General features: G+C 37.2%; 1 protein-coding gene across 1 annotated transcript; it reads left to right on the top strand.

The window, feature by feature from the left end:
* The first annotated feature begins 4,514 nt into the window (after window positions 1-4,514).
* Window positions 4,515-8,735, top strand: LOC139980955 (uncharacterized). Its single transcript, XM_071993027.1, has 5 exons — window positions 4,515-4,647; window positions 5,654-5,818; window positions 6,221-6,340; window positions 6,627-6,767; window positions 8,063-8,735. The coding sequence occupies exons 1-5, from the start codon at window positions 4,582-4,584 to the stop codon at window positions 8,312-8,314; spliced, it is 744 nt and encodes a 247-aa protein (XP_071849128.1). The 5' UTR covers window positions 4,515-4,581; the 3' UTR covers window positions 8,315-8,735.
* Window positions 8,736-15,398: the final 6,663 nt, after the last annotated feature.

Genomic DNA, 15,398 nt, shown 5'->3' with positions numbered 1-15,398 from the left:
TGTTAAAATAGCCAAGTGAAAGCACTCAATATCTTACTCTACAAGAATTACACATAAAGCAGGATTTTTGTCTGATTTTAGTAAGAGTTAAAGCAGCCACGTCAATCAACAATATCCAATTCCCATTATAAATATGTTACTTCTGCAAATATGTGGAAAGGACTCACTTTTAAGAGCTTTGACTTCCTTCAAACACACATTGGACACTTTTTTTTCATTTGTAGCCTATCGCTGTATACTTTATTGTAGTAATATTCGATTTTAGCTTAGGTGATATTTTTCTGAAGCAGTGGGGTCACGATAGGTTACAAAATCCACCCAAGTTGTACTTTACACCACATCTTAAATATCATCGTCAACCAAGAATCCCACAGGTATTCTTGCCTGTGTACAATTGAGCAACCTCTTACGTCAATGGAAGTTATCATTGTTAATTACGCTATAAAAAGCTTCAAGCCGTGGTATTAGCCACACAATGACTTAAAAGTTAGTGAAAAAATACGAATGCGGTACCGTGGTAGCTTTTAATGTTCAGTCAATCGAGACGAAAGTTAAAATTAGAATTATGACATCAGTTTAATATGGCATTTTGGCATAATAATTTGTACAAGGTGCAACGTGATATATTGCTGTCAATGCAACCGTACACTATACGACTGATCACAAACCGACGCAAATTCGTCACTTTCCAAGGCCGCTAGAGCATAGATCAGAGTTTTCAACTCACCATATGATAGCTGATAGCTTCGGCTTTTACAACACATTCAATTTTTGCCACCATGATTCAGATCTTGAGCCAGAAGAGGTCAACGGTTATGGCAAGCCATGTGGGACAAACACTGCATAATATATCCGGGTATTAATTGGAATTTATACGCGTATTAATTGGAATATATACGCGTATATATTATGAGCCAATCATATGGCTTAAATATATCCGCGTATTAATTCGAATATATACACGTATTAATTCGAATATATACACGTATTAATTCGAATATATACACGTATTAAATAAAATACATGGGGATTAAATCCAATATATGCACGGATTAATTAGAATATACACGAAAAAAACATTTCCGCTCTTGCTGTATACATTTACCAAGGATAAATGTTTCGGCGGGCTCGCTTCAAAAAGCGAAACTTTATACATGTACAACACATGTATATTTGAATTAATACGCGTATATATTCGAATTAATACGCGGATATATTATGCGGTGTTTGTCCCACATGGCTTGCCATAAACGGTTAGCAAAGTTGCCCCAACCCATCTGACAGCTCTCGCTTCTTTCACCCAGGATTTCCTAAAATGCGATACATCACCTTCAATCCTCCAGATTTTAAGACCATCAGTAGTTTATTCATCCTCTTCAACATCCAAGCATTAAAAAGAATGATGATGAATCAGAAAGTGCCCCCAATTAAGAAGTAACTACAGTAGGTCAATTAAGGACTAATATTCCGGCGGACGTACACTACTATAATTGTGGTATGGTACCAAAATTCGTTGTGTGCGCTGTTCAGTCGATCATTGTGCGGGGGTCGGGGGGGGGGCTAGTCGTTGGACTATTAGTCATCACGACTAAGTATTTTACGGCCGGGTCGAATTGAGTCGCGTCGGGCTCTGTAGTATATTGTGTGCGGCGGGCTTATGGTTATTCGTACTTGAAGTTATCCATCTGGTTATACTCGTACTTTGATTACAATGCTTCAACAACATGTGCATTTCATTAAACATGCCTATTTCGTACCACTGTGGATAAATGAGTTAGATATGTTTTTAAAAGACGTGTGTTAATGTGAGTCCGTACTCGTTCGTATTCTAGCATTGAATACAACGGTATAGGAAATTGTTTTAACTTTTTTTTTAATACCAGCTCGGCTATTATTAGATTTTCGATAACTTTTTGTTTTGGGTCCCAGGTACTAACTTTGCGTCACGAAAAGTTAAACTACCCCTGTAAAATATTGAAAATAAACGGTAAAAGAGATCCGTTCTTTTGTCAATAACCTACGTCAGTGACAAGGTTATAAATTGCTTAAAAGCAGTATGGCATTAAATTTAATCTTTTTTTTTATACTAACTCGGCTATTATTAGATTTACGATAACTTTTTGTTTTAGGTCCCAGGTACTGACCTTGCGTCACGAAAAGTTTAACTACCCCTGTAAAATATTGAAAATAAACGGTAAAAGAGATCCGTTCTTTTGTCATTTACTTACGTCAGCGACAAGGTTATACATTTCTTATGTATGTGTGGGGGGGGGGGCGGGTAGGGGATAAATGGATGCTTGCCAGTTGTCTGAATTAGTACCAAAAATAAGATTTGTTGCAATCGATTATTTAAAAAAAAAAATTAAATATTTTCTCACTAGCGCATGAAGGTTATTTAGCTGTAAACGTTAATGGGATATTTCGGTTAAGATGATTCGTCGTCCAATATAGGTTTTTATTTTTTTAATCATATAATATTATTCACAGTAGTAAATCTGGCTTTCTGAAGCTTTTCTCCAAATTATATATATATATATATATATATATACATTATATATATATATATTATATAATTTTGATTTTTAATTATATAATTATATATATATATATATATTATGTTAATGAAATGGAGGTAAACGACAAAGGCAAATGAATATATATATATATAAATGACAATCGTAATGAGTTGGAAAATCAAGAACAGTGAAAAAACTTCCAGCCTCCGCCGGGATTCGAACCCGGGCCTCCCGCTTTGTACGTGGACACCCTAACCAACTAGGCCATGTACGCTGATTGTATGTCCAGAAGTTCTAAACCGGTAAGGAAGGTCGTAATTCCACTGTAGGCCTTTGTCACCTGTATCGAACAATACTAGTTCTGTTTTTTGTGACATATTTTGCCTTACTCTAGAGATCAAACATGATGCTAACCAACTCGAAAATCATTTGTGATTCCTAAAGCCGGGTCTCGAAAGAGTTACTTTGAACATACTTTATGTTAATGAAATGGAGGTAAACGACAAAGGCAAATGAATATATATATATATAAATGAAAATCGTAATGAGTTGGAAAATCAAGAACAGTGAAAAAATATATATATACATGCATAATACGCTGTCGGTTATATGACTGAGCAATTTATTGATCCACTGCATGAGGAAAATAATAAATTTTACAAACATGTAGCATATATTGAAGAAAACATTGATAACGAAGCAAGCATTTCAACTGAATCACCTTACAAGGTTAAATCAACAATAATATAGAAATGTAAATCCGTCTGCAGGACATTGTTGCAATGGTTATACCGTTTACATTGACTCACCTAGCTGTGAAGGTTGCAAGCAAATTCAATGTTCCCCCTTGGAAATATAGGGCAAAATCCTCTTCAATTAATTTGGCCTTTATCCTTTGACCTTTGAAACAAGTTCCCTTCATTGGTTACTTCCTACCAAGTAAAAGAAAGTCGTTTAGATGGCAGATGTACCACTCTTGGTCACCCTATCACCGATGCATCCCTGAAACTAGCTACTTGGGGACATTAAATATTACCATGATCACATTTGCCATGACAACGGAATTAACATGCCATAGTAGGCTCAACTGACCAACTAGTATAGCATCCTCCCCATATAGCAGCGATGAACTAATAATGGGAGTTGGTTGAATTGGCCGTCTTAAACCTGTGAAATCAAACAAAATGTTGTTTGGATAATTATTCAGAATACAGGGAATTGAGTGGTTCTACTTGGCTGTCTTAGCTCTATGTAAATCAGAGACAAACTCTTTGAAACAAAAATCAAAGATAATATCCTGCTGTAAGGGTTGTTTCAAAGAGTATAGGACATTGAGGGGTTTGACTTAATTGACTGCAGTGACGCTAACAGACTTAAACACAAACATCCTGGGCCACCACTGTAAGTTGTCTGGGATCAGGGATGTTCAAGGAGCATATTCTAGGGAGTAGGCTGACAAAGGCGTGGGTGGGCCGGCCGGCCGGGGGGGGGGGGCGGGGCGAAGTTCAAATGGTCAAACTTCAACATGACATTATTCATACAATAAATGTTATGAAGAAATTGAACTTTAAGAACCTTTTGTGTCTCATTAAAACGACAGTGATACTGATCACAATGATGGCCTTTCTACACTTCCGTACAGTCATAAACGCGTTGCCTGAGTACCGTAATTCCGTTACGGTTCAAGGATAGAGCAAATACAACAAACCAAGACCAAAGATATAATAAAAACACACAAAAAATGACCTTTTCCTATAGCAAATTATCGTAATTATCGTAGTTTACGTCAATAACCATTGTTCTAAATTCCCAGGTAACCAAACTCTTAATAAGCCTTTCTACTATCCGTTATATTATTAAGAAATAAAAAGATCCAGCCCTTTGATAGCGTTACCTACGTCAGCAGCATTTTTGAGGTTTAGGGTACTGTGTTCAGACCGGGAAAAATTGCATAAAAAGGGCCACGAAATGGACTCTTCAAGACAATTTCGAAAACGACATCTGACGTTCCATCTCACCAAAGTTACAGTTCTTCTGCAAGAACTCGACCGCAAGTTGCATCAAGATGGCTCAAGAAATGCAAGTTAAAGGTGATATTCCAGTGGCCATGAGCCCACCTCCTGCATATACGGTAAGTTAATGCTTAACAAATAGCTTTTTCGTTATTTCTGCTGCTCGGTATTAGATCAGCGTTACTCTTCCTTATCATCAAAACTTTTACTAAATTTATAGTCTGTAACCTATGAGGGTTTTGTAAAATTAAAATCGTTAATATATAAACTACGTATTGTAAAATCAAGAGCTTGAAGTTCTGTATTTTACCCCATTATTTTATTTAAAACTTGTATATAGTCTCAATCTAATTAACTACAATCTTATGTGATTTCAGTCTACCATTAGGCTGGCATAACGTTATCAAACAGCTTCATTGCAACTCATTAAGTACAGACGGTTGCTTAGGTTTGAAAGTAAACCAGTTTACATATAGTTTGAAATTATTTTGGATGTCTGATATAGCTGACGTCATATATGGATGTAGAATACCATGCATGTGTGTAAATGACTAGCACTTGCCATTTTCTTTACTGTATGTGAGGCTATAAACCTTCGAATCGAAAGCTTTATGAATTCCCACTAAAAGTGGCAGGTTCAAATCCTTGATACTGTTAGATTACTTCGCAATACAAGTTTTAATCGAAGAAGTATAAATAAAAAGAGGGATTTATTAAACTACCACAAAAAACCCCCAGACCGCTTCTTAAATCAGATTTAATTTTACTAGTGCGTGACCCTGAGGGTAATCCAACCGAAAATGATTGTTTACGACGCAATAAAAGTTTTTAATCGAAAAAGTATAAATAAAATGAGGGAGTTATTAAACTACCAAAAAAACAAACAAACCCAGAACCCTTCCTTAATCAGATTTAATTTAAGAAATGTGTGACCCTGCGGGTAATCCTACCAAAAATTGTGAGAGAAAACTTCGAGAAATTGAATTGCATATTGCGAAAGTCACAATCACAAGCATATTGTCACAAAGTCAAGCGAAAGTCACAAAGTCAAGCATATTGCGAAAATACACATAAACGGTCAATTGCATGTATTGAATGATTTTCATGTCTTTTCACTGTATATAGTCTCAGCAGCCGAGTAAGACGAAACTCTATGTTATCGCCGTAACAGTGACAATTGTCACACTGTTGGTGTTATCGTTTGGTGTGTTCTACCTCGTGTTTTCTGGGAATCCAAAGGTTGTGAACAACTTGACGACGGGAGATGGAGATCAAGTAGTTATAATCAGGGTAAGTAAAACTAAAGTAACCTATCGACAATTAAGTTCAAAACAATATGAAAGGTAAAGGAAATCCATGCATACTTCGGATATTAAAATAAACTTCACACAGATGAAAGACTACAATTTTGATTGAAAGATTGATTATTACCATAAACCGATATGAGTTTTACTATCAAAATATTACGATGGCAGAGTTAGGGTGGGGCTTGGGTGATGAAGGATGAATATGGGTGGGCAAGTGTGCGAAGGATAAAAAAGAGTGGGCAATGAGCCATGGTGGGACTGGATGTGGTGAGGGAGAATGAATGCATTGTTTGCACATTTATTAAGTGTCGATGTATGCAGTTGTTACCTCGGTGTAAATTAATGAATGAAAACTGACAAGAATGTTGTCTTATTCTGTTTACAGGAAGTGGCTTTTGAAATGTTCGATGGCGTTCCAAGAAACGAAAAAATGATGGTCGAGGGAAATATTCTGATCATAGAGAATTTGAACGACGGATATACTGCCACATTTGACCATGACAAGGTAATACTTAAAACTTTTTTATTATGGTTTCTTTTTTCATGTAGCAACATTTTATCAAAATTATCAAATTTAAAGACTCAAACTTACATTACAATTGTGCAAACCATAAGACATACTAAAGCATCAATATCAGCTTGAAGCATTTATTGCAGATGTCTCGCTTTTTGTCATGGGAAGGGATAGGGGGCGTAGAGTTTCCATGGTATCCAGCTACTTTTAAGGACTTTAACGCAAGAGCTTTTATGAATTCTTTCTTTCTACTTTTGTCTTTCTCTTTTTGATTTAGAACATCATCATGATTAAAGATCTGAAAAACAACAATTGCTACTTCACTCCACTTGAAGACTACCCTGGAGATATGACTGTGGATAATTTAGACAATATTCTCCCCTTCTTCTTTCGAGAGGCTGATTCATCTTCCGATAAGGTAAGAAAGATATCCTTTTCGTTAAGGAGGGGATCAGGGAGGAGGGCGTGGTGGGTGGAGAGACAGAGAGCGTGCGATAGAGAGATAGATGGAGAGAGAGGTGTAGGTAGAGAGAGGTTTAGAGTGAGAGAGGGTGGGATGTTGATATATTCATGATGACGACCTTCGTTTGTTCGTAAAACTAAACCAGTTGTTGCTGACGCGAAAAAGTGATAAATTAGAAATATGCCACCATTTCTTTGTTACGAAAACAAGAGACTGGGTCAGAGACTAATCAAACCAACATCATCAGGAGGTGTTTGCATTTCCCCTCACCAAGCTGGTTGGAGAGGGAGGGAGGGAGGGAGGGAGGGGGGGGGAAGGTAACTGGTTTCGTCTTTCGGTTGTTCGAATGATATGATCATTGCTATTATGAGGATGGAAAACATTTTAAAAATCATTTTCCTAAATAGGTATATGCATATATGTTATCACACAGGTCTCTCTTCGCTCATGCGAATTATCTAGGCTGGTCATCATAATTCGTCATCATATGCAGCGACCCCAAAGAACTATTTTTAATAAAGCTCATCTTCTTTGTTTGTCGAAACAATAACTTTGAGACCAATCAAAACGCGTTAAGATGAAATATCTCACCTATAATGTATATTGACTGACCCTATATATATAGGTGATGTGGATTGAAACATCCCACTAGGGAAATTCCCGAGGACGGTGTGTCTTAATGATCTTGTGTCAGACCCCATACATGTAGAGAGACTAATTGGAGTTATCCCAGTATCGAATATCTCCAGATTTCAACTGTCCCGAATGTCAAGTTAGTAGAGAAAATAAAACACCTTTAAATAACTGATATGTATAAATTACAGTCATGTATTAATATTTGAACACGTAAGATTACTTTAAGATATTTGTATTTATTGTAATAATTGCTAATTTAACTCATTGTTTAAATTTTCTTCTCTTTATGCCTTGATAGTCCGATGATGAATTATCTCAATAAATACCCCTCTCCCTGAAGGAAAAGCAAAACTTTTGTGAGATGACCTCAATATGTTGATGTCAACTTAAAATCAGAAATATTTCATCATTGTCAATTGTACTTTAGAAACTTGCATAGGTAATAATTTTACTATGTATCATTTCAAGTTAATACATTGGTCATCTTGTTTTCTGATAGGAATGTTAATTTGGACAGTATTTACATGTTTTTATTTCTTAGGTTTCTAAACCTTTGAACAGGCGACTGCCTTTAATCGATATAACTTTGATATGAATTTTTGTTTTCGATGTAGGTACTGAATCATTCCAATGCAAGGATGTATGCAGAACAATTACAACCGATACCAGCTGGTTTCCTCAAGTTAATCAATGCAGCTGATCAATGTATTGATAGTTTATCCTTCTGGATTGAGCCAATGAACAACCAAGATACACGGATTGTGCGAGCGGCAGTAAGACAACAAGCGAATGTAGAACCAGTAGTACCATGTGAACTTTGGGTGGTAGTAACAGATTGCGAAACATATTTTCTTACTCTTTGTTAATCGGAGGAGTTAACAATAAAAACTCTTTGAAATCATATGTAGAATTATTTTAAAACAATACCATTGTAATCCCCTTTTAAAATGTACAATAGTGTTGTCTTCCAAATCGCAGGAATCGGTGTGTATTAAGGCCTCTTGCAGTCTTGCTATAAAGTTAAGTTACAGGTTGTTTATAACTCCTTTCTGTATTGTACGTATACTAAAATAGTGACGTTGCTAAGTCAGAATTCTTAATTTTTGTTTAGTTAATTACTGCGTTGACCTGTTACATCTACATATAACAAATATTGCCATCCCTTGTAACTTTTTAGTAATTTTTAAGTACCATAGTCATTGCCACCCTAATGGACTTTTGATAACATTTACTTTTCTCATAATTCTTTTCTCTTCCTCACAGTAATGAGGGAGGAAATTAGTGAGTTTTCATGTCATGCTTCAAAGCAATTGTATCGACGTATGATAAGTATGAATTCGGTTTCTAGTAAATAAAAGTTATAGGACCTGCTAATGCTGTCAGTACAAGTGCTTTGAAGCGTAATATGAGAGGACATACTTTAGTGCGTAGCGAAATTGTTCGAACTGATTGAAGACTTAACGGAAGCATAATAGTTTCTAACCTATATTCTTAGAATTCATCCATCTCTCTATGTGGGTGTGTGTGTGTGTATGTATGTATGTTTGATTATTAATTTCTTGATCTCTTAACACTTATTTGCTAAGATGTAGTTTTCATGAAGAATAACTAGTGGGTTATCATTATGGGGAAAATAATGAATATTCAGTGTATTTTACATATCACTATCGCCATTAATAATGGAGTCTAACGGGTTGTGGGGTTTTTCTCGATTTATAAATGTGCGTACTTACTTTCATGTACCAATGCACAATGAATACTTTACTGCCGTTTGAATGAATATATTTTCAACTCAGATGTGTACGCATTTATCTTCATTCTGCTTGTGCAGTAGTAGCTCTACATTATTAACACTTATAGGTGGGCAGTTATGTCACCTGACCCTCTCTTACATTGTGAATGTCAGAATACCTTATTCTTCATTGATATTCCCCAGTGCCCTCTGTATTTCCCTGGGCCCCCTACTTGACCCCGGTCCTCGTGGTGGCTGAAGACCCCCTCTGACCCATCCCTACGTCCAGCTAGCTTTTAGGTGGCCCTTTAGCTCGCTTACTTTTTGAGGGGAAAAATGGTCATAATACTAGCCTAACAAGTGATTCATGTTGAGATTACGCGTTAGGAGGGTAGACACCAGGTAGTACATTTTAGAGTTGTAAAAAAACCTCTTACACCACTGTCTTACATGAAATCTTGTTGAAGGAGGAATACGGGACATTCTGGATGATAACAATTTCACAGTTTCAGTCTGTATGTTACCTGTAGACATACTCATCTTTCTTTAAGGCGGAACTTCCCACCTCCACGATCTCCCAGAGTCCAGGGGAGTCACAATTCAATTACAAATATTATCCCAATTTATTTGCAGTTATGTATCTGGTAGCATACGCCCATTTACAGCCCCATTGATTTTCAAACTAAATGTGCATCTCTAAGTCTAGATAGTTCTCACCAGCTAAACGCTATACCCATCACTGGATAGCTGACAAGTTGGCCTTTCAGGGCACCATCAATATTCCGTATCATGACCGTGAAGATTGTTTGCTATCAGAGCCTGAAGTTTTCGTCACTTTGTAAACAAACCTCTTCACTCAGTAGTAAACAGTTTTCATACGCTGCCCGTGGGAGGCCTAAAGTGGGTCTAAAATTGCTTCAACTGACCCACAGGTACTTCCATTCATGCACTTCAACATGCAACCACCAAAAATCCCGATTGATATCGTGTCAAAAAAATGTTCTCCTATTTCATTTTGGCACTTTTCCTGAAGGAGAACATCCGGGCGGATTGACATAGTGTAGTGCTGATGAATGACCCGTATACTTTTTAACGTGAAGTTGGTACACAACAAAATTGATAATCGTTAAGTCCTTGTGTACTGCGTGTTCTAGCCTTGTCAGTACCCTAGTATACTTTAAGCAACTACTTCAGTATAGACCGAAAGCACCGTTTTGTTGGCTCCGTGGTGTATGCTGATAGTGCGCCCCCAATTTTACTCGTTTTCTTTTCGATACTAGTGTGTTACGGACAGATCCTCGGGCAAGTTTAATTGTGGACAAGCGCCCTCGTAACATACGTTAACCCAGAGCTGTGTAGATAAACCATACAATGCATAGAGACTACAGCTGTGTATGGAAATAAGCTGTTGCGATGGAGCAGACGAGCGCCCCGATCGTGCTAACATGTAACGGTATTGAAGAAGCTTCGTGAGAGATAAAAATACGCAAGAAAAACGAACATTACAAACGTCTTGACCAGGACTATCGGTGTCCTCGCTCTGTTGCTCAAAACAGCAGAGACCTATCGTAGGGAGAAGACACAGTACCGTTTTAACGGTATTTTAGAATGCTTTGGAGGGTTATTTTTTAGAATTCCATTAGGATTTGCTGTTTCTTTGTTTAGTTTCTTTCGTAGGGTCCGTAATAGGCATTATAATGTTCCTCCTGATCTTGTTTCCACTAAACTAAACCAGATGGTTCAACGTCTTTTGCAATGCCACTGTTAAATATTGGTAAAGTAAAACATCACGCATGTTTTCTCAGATTACTAACTGTAGTTTCAGTGAATATGCTACCACTTTGGATATTTACTGCAAGCACGAAGTTGTTTTTGCTGTTGTTGTCAAAAATAAGAATTACTCCATCTATAGGGGTGTATAACGCAATTCAAACAACGCAATTATTATCCCACCATCCGCCAGAGACGTAATCAGTGGGGCGGGGGGAGGCTGGCTTGGAGTGGTAGAGCAGGGACAAGGACCAACAATTTCCCCCCTCACATCTCCCATCTACAATATAGAAGAATTAGGAAAACATGCCAAAACAAAGTCAGCAGACTTATTACTTAATTGGAATAATTAACTTTGTCTTAATTGACATAGATTTTTGCGAAGAAAAATCCCCCAAGAAGCTAGAAATCATATTATTACCTTGAGGAGATATCGTAGTTTCAAACATCGTGTCTGCGAGCTATCATTTTCTGAATCTGTGATGTCAAACTTCACCGTAATCTGACACATTTGGCTTTCTCTTTGTTTTTGTAGTCAAATGTTGTATGTAGGAATCAGAAGTTGGATAAAATAGAGGGCATTATATTGTTATATTTAGACTTGATCAAGTCTTCGACCTGGAATGTGCAGGATCATTTCATTCTTTTATAACTCCCAAATGGAATAATATTTTTTTCCTAGTTGTGTGTGGAATTGCCCATGACATAGTCCAATAACTACAGTTGGGTTTCTATCTCCTTTGAACACTTTAACTACTATATAACGTGATATCACCAAGTGATTGTGACAGACAATAACACTGATGGCGGCGTTAGGCATTAATCACTGATCAAAACAAATATGTATAAATACAAAACGGGAGTTGTAAACTTCCTGGTGTAATTGGAGAATTCATTTATGCATTTATGGAATAGCATCACCATACTGCTTCAGGTATACTTCCACTTACTAAGGATACCTTGCCAACCAAATATCAATAGAAAGGCTTATAAATATTGTCAATAATTGTATGTCTCCCTCTTCCAGCACAAAGGCAAAGCATATCACCTGCCGCTGAATAGCATGGTACGTGTGCTCTTGTATACGTATTTATAACGACTGAGCGAGGGGGTAATTTTTTTTCCCATTATGAATGTCAACCGTGTTCGGTACATCTTGTTCAAGACCGCGGGTATCTGTTTTCAGTATATACTCATGATCTCAAATATCTACCAACCCGCCCTCTATTTAAACCTCGGTTGACTGTCCAACCCACACCGTTCGGAGTATGCAGGGTCTAGGGATTAAAAGGAGGACGCCATCAAATAGTAATGTCACGGAGTCGTTCGTATTCATAGAGCAGGATATAAGAACAAGAGGGCGGACTGCCCCAAAATAGCTTTGCCAGCATTAAGATTTGGGCGCCATTACCAAACCGGGCAAATGGCGGAAGACATGACCGTCGTCTGCTCAATGTTTATGTTAAAGACAGTAATGTTAATACCAACTTACCAAACTGTCGTAATGTCGTGTGCAGAAACATGGAAACATCCTGCCTGGCTTTCGGTTGCATCAACCGGAGAAAGAAAGGAAATGGTATTGAAGGATCTTAGGATGTTGTCATATGCAAAGTCTAGTTAAAACAAAAACAAAAAACAAAGAAATTGTTTTCAATAAGTTTGGGTCAATGCCTAGGGCCTATAGACTAGGCCTATCCCAACGTCAGTTCTAGTAAGGGTGAATAATAAACGTTTCTGCCCCCTCCCTCCTTCGAAATAAGACGAAATATTTTGCCCGATCCGCGGTGGCTCTTAATGTGGGCCGTAAAATGAGGATGAAAAGTTGGCTGCTCCTCACCTCGAGCCCAACAGCTGGCTAAGCCCCTGAAGTGAATAACATAGATATAATTGCGCTATGGGTGAAACGGATTAAAGTCTTTCAGAAGAATGAATGATCTTGATGGTGAAAGTACACAACTAATTGTGTCATTGAACTTGGGGATTATCTGTGTTGTATTTTATGATGGATCAAAATCTAAACGAAAGTATCATCATATCTTCATATTTATTTTAATTGTCAAATAAAAGATTTTTATTGTGAAAAGTACACGACTAATAACTTCATGTGGAATAACATTTCGCGATATGTGAATAAACCAGTCGCGGAGTTATAGTCTGTTTTATGGAGCAAGGAAAAGTCGCTATTTTCATATGGATGACTTTTTTTTAAGAAAATGAAAAGAAAATCTTGACTGTAGCATGTAATTAATTATCCCTGATAATTTCTATGGGGATCATTTTCTTGCAAAAGTGGATTATCCGGCAATATGTTAGGAATTTGTTTAAAATAAATTTAACGTACCTGTCACCATTTCCATACCGAATGAACTTCTTGAGGAAAATTTGCATGGAATTGGTGATATGAAGATAAGATAAATGTCATTGGTTAAATTTATGAAGGCTTGGAATCATTTCGCTTACTTATTTTGGCTTTTACAGGGGAAAAACGTGATAAGTAACCCCCAAAAGTTTTGTTTAAGTTAGCTTATAGGTCAAACAGCTGGCACACACTTAAGTACGCGGCTTTGTGTTAGCGGTTAGAGCTCCTTTATACTATGAGTCCGCACTCTATGGCCGTTTTATGCAGCTTGGGAAGTCTTGATTGACGCTATGTTCGGTCAAACTTTAAAGTTACGTATACCTACTAATTTAGCTATGAATCATCACGCACTGTTCTGTTCAAGTATAGAGCCGTTTAGATTAAAACAATCCATGGTAACAAATTGAAATTGTTTCTATGGCTTCCAACATTACGCTGGTCGGTTAAGCAATCGAATAATCCCTCGTCAAAACGATGGCAATTTTCTGGGAAACACAGGGTTTCCTTATATGCAAACGTGAAAAAAACAAAACATATTAGGGTGATTTTGGGGAAGGATCTCGTCTCAGCTTAGCTGTTTTGATATGTAGCTTTAAACGTCACGAAACATGTATCAGGCAATAAATTCTCTGACTGTTCAAGTATGGGGTTGGGATTCTATCTTTAATTTAATACTTTGTTTGCTTTCTTTGTCTTTCCTAAGCTGTGTTTGTTATGTATTATGTGAATATGCAACACCAACTAATAAACTGGTCCCTGGACTAAACTGAATTAAGAGTCGATTGAAAGAGGCATCAGCTCTCATTACACGGATACCCAGGAAAATACGGTTAAACGTATACAATATAATAAGCATATACTGGTGATGGCGGTAAATTTAAATATAAATGACTGGAGAATAAAGCAAAAAGACCAATAATATTATATCATATATTATGAAAAACAGTTGAACATATGCATACTGTACTGAAAACTGAAAACTGCATGTACGAACACTCCAATGACGAGAATTTCATCGATATTAAATATAGCAATATATCACCACAATGACATACACCAAACAAGGAGCGAGCAGCAGGATTAAGTATACTACAAATTCATTGATATGGCTTATGATCTCACGAAAATGTAGTTCAAATTCGTATGAGAATGCATACTGGTATGAAATATCATGTACATCGCGATTATCGCGGGGTAACATGAACAACTGTTAGTCACTTGGGCCTCTTTTAGGGTAATTTCAGTCTTATTCCGTGTGATGATAAATCTTGGTATAGCATCCTTATTGACTGCAAATTGTTGAGAGATATCAACTATATGTTGTGACATCCCTGATATGGAGAAGCAGCTCAATAAGAAGACTCCCTTTATATGTTCTATCCCTTACCCTATTACAGTACAAGGAGTATATTTAGAAACAATAATATAAGTCCGATGAACTAGCCTGTGGGACAGCAGAGCAATTCAATAGAGTGTGAAAATATTGCACTGCTGAGATCCGTGAAGGAAGTTTGGACAGATATGAAATAACTTGGTCTGTTGGTTGGTTATGGAAGGGTATTAGCTGTGGCATATCCAGGATTTTCTAACCCGGGGGGGGGGCGCGAATTACTAACAAAGCGGAGCGCCACCATCAGTTGGCGTGCAGCGTACAAGAAAATATCTGGTTTTGATATTCCCAGATCACCGGAAATGGCACATCTTGGGCTTGAAATGACCAACCAGATGTACACTTTTTGCCTGAGAACCAAGTATTTCCCAATACTTTTTTTCCATCCATAACCTGTTTGAAGTTTGTCACCAGTCACACATCATGTTCAGCCTCATCGCATGTCCTGTGGATCATTGTTTTTGTAGGTGATTCTACGTCGCGGCCCACAATACCCGTCAGCCCCACTTTTCAAGGTTTTAAGCCCATTATTTATTCAGAATTCACATTTCTCGTGAAATAAATTCACTTCAAAACATACCCATAATGTTGCTCAAAATTTCATCTATGGACAACAAATACAGATAAACCTCCTTCAACCCCTAACAGACCGGTCAAAATTGCACGAATAGAGGGGAAGTACGTTTAAGAATGTTGGGG

The sequence above is a fragment of the Apostichopus japonicus genome, chromosome 2 (genome assembly GCF_037975245.1).
Source record: "Apostichopus japonicus isolate 1M-3 chromosome 2, ASM3797524v1, whole genome shotgun sequence".
NCBI classification, from domain to species: domain Eukaryota; kingdom Metazoa; phylum Echinodermata; class Holothuroidea; order Aspidochirotida; family Stichopodidae; genus Apostichopus; species Apostichopus japonicus.
The sequence above is the reverse complement of the archived record's forward strand: the minus strand, read 5'-3'. Positions and strand labels throughout refer to the sequence as shown.

What these genes read in the sequence shown, in the direction of transcription:
- LOC139980955 (XM_071993027.1), top strand. Translation starts at nt 4,582, where the DNA reads ATGGCTCAAGAAATGCAAGTTAAAGGTGATATTCCAGTGGCCATGAGC. An exon ending in GCCCACCTCCTGCATATACG is followed by an intron (nt 4,648 to 5,653) that starts GTAAGTTAATGC and finishes CACTGTATATAG; the next exon opens with TCTCAGCAGCCGAGTAAGAC. An exon ending in ATCAAGTAGTTATAATCAGG is followed by an intron (nt 5,819 to 6,220) that starts GTAAGTAAAACT and finishes TTCTGTTTACAG; the next exon opens with GAAGTGGCTTTTGAAATGTT.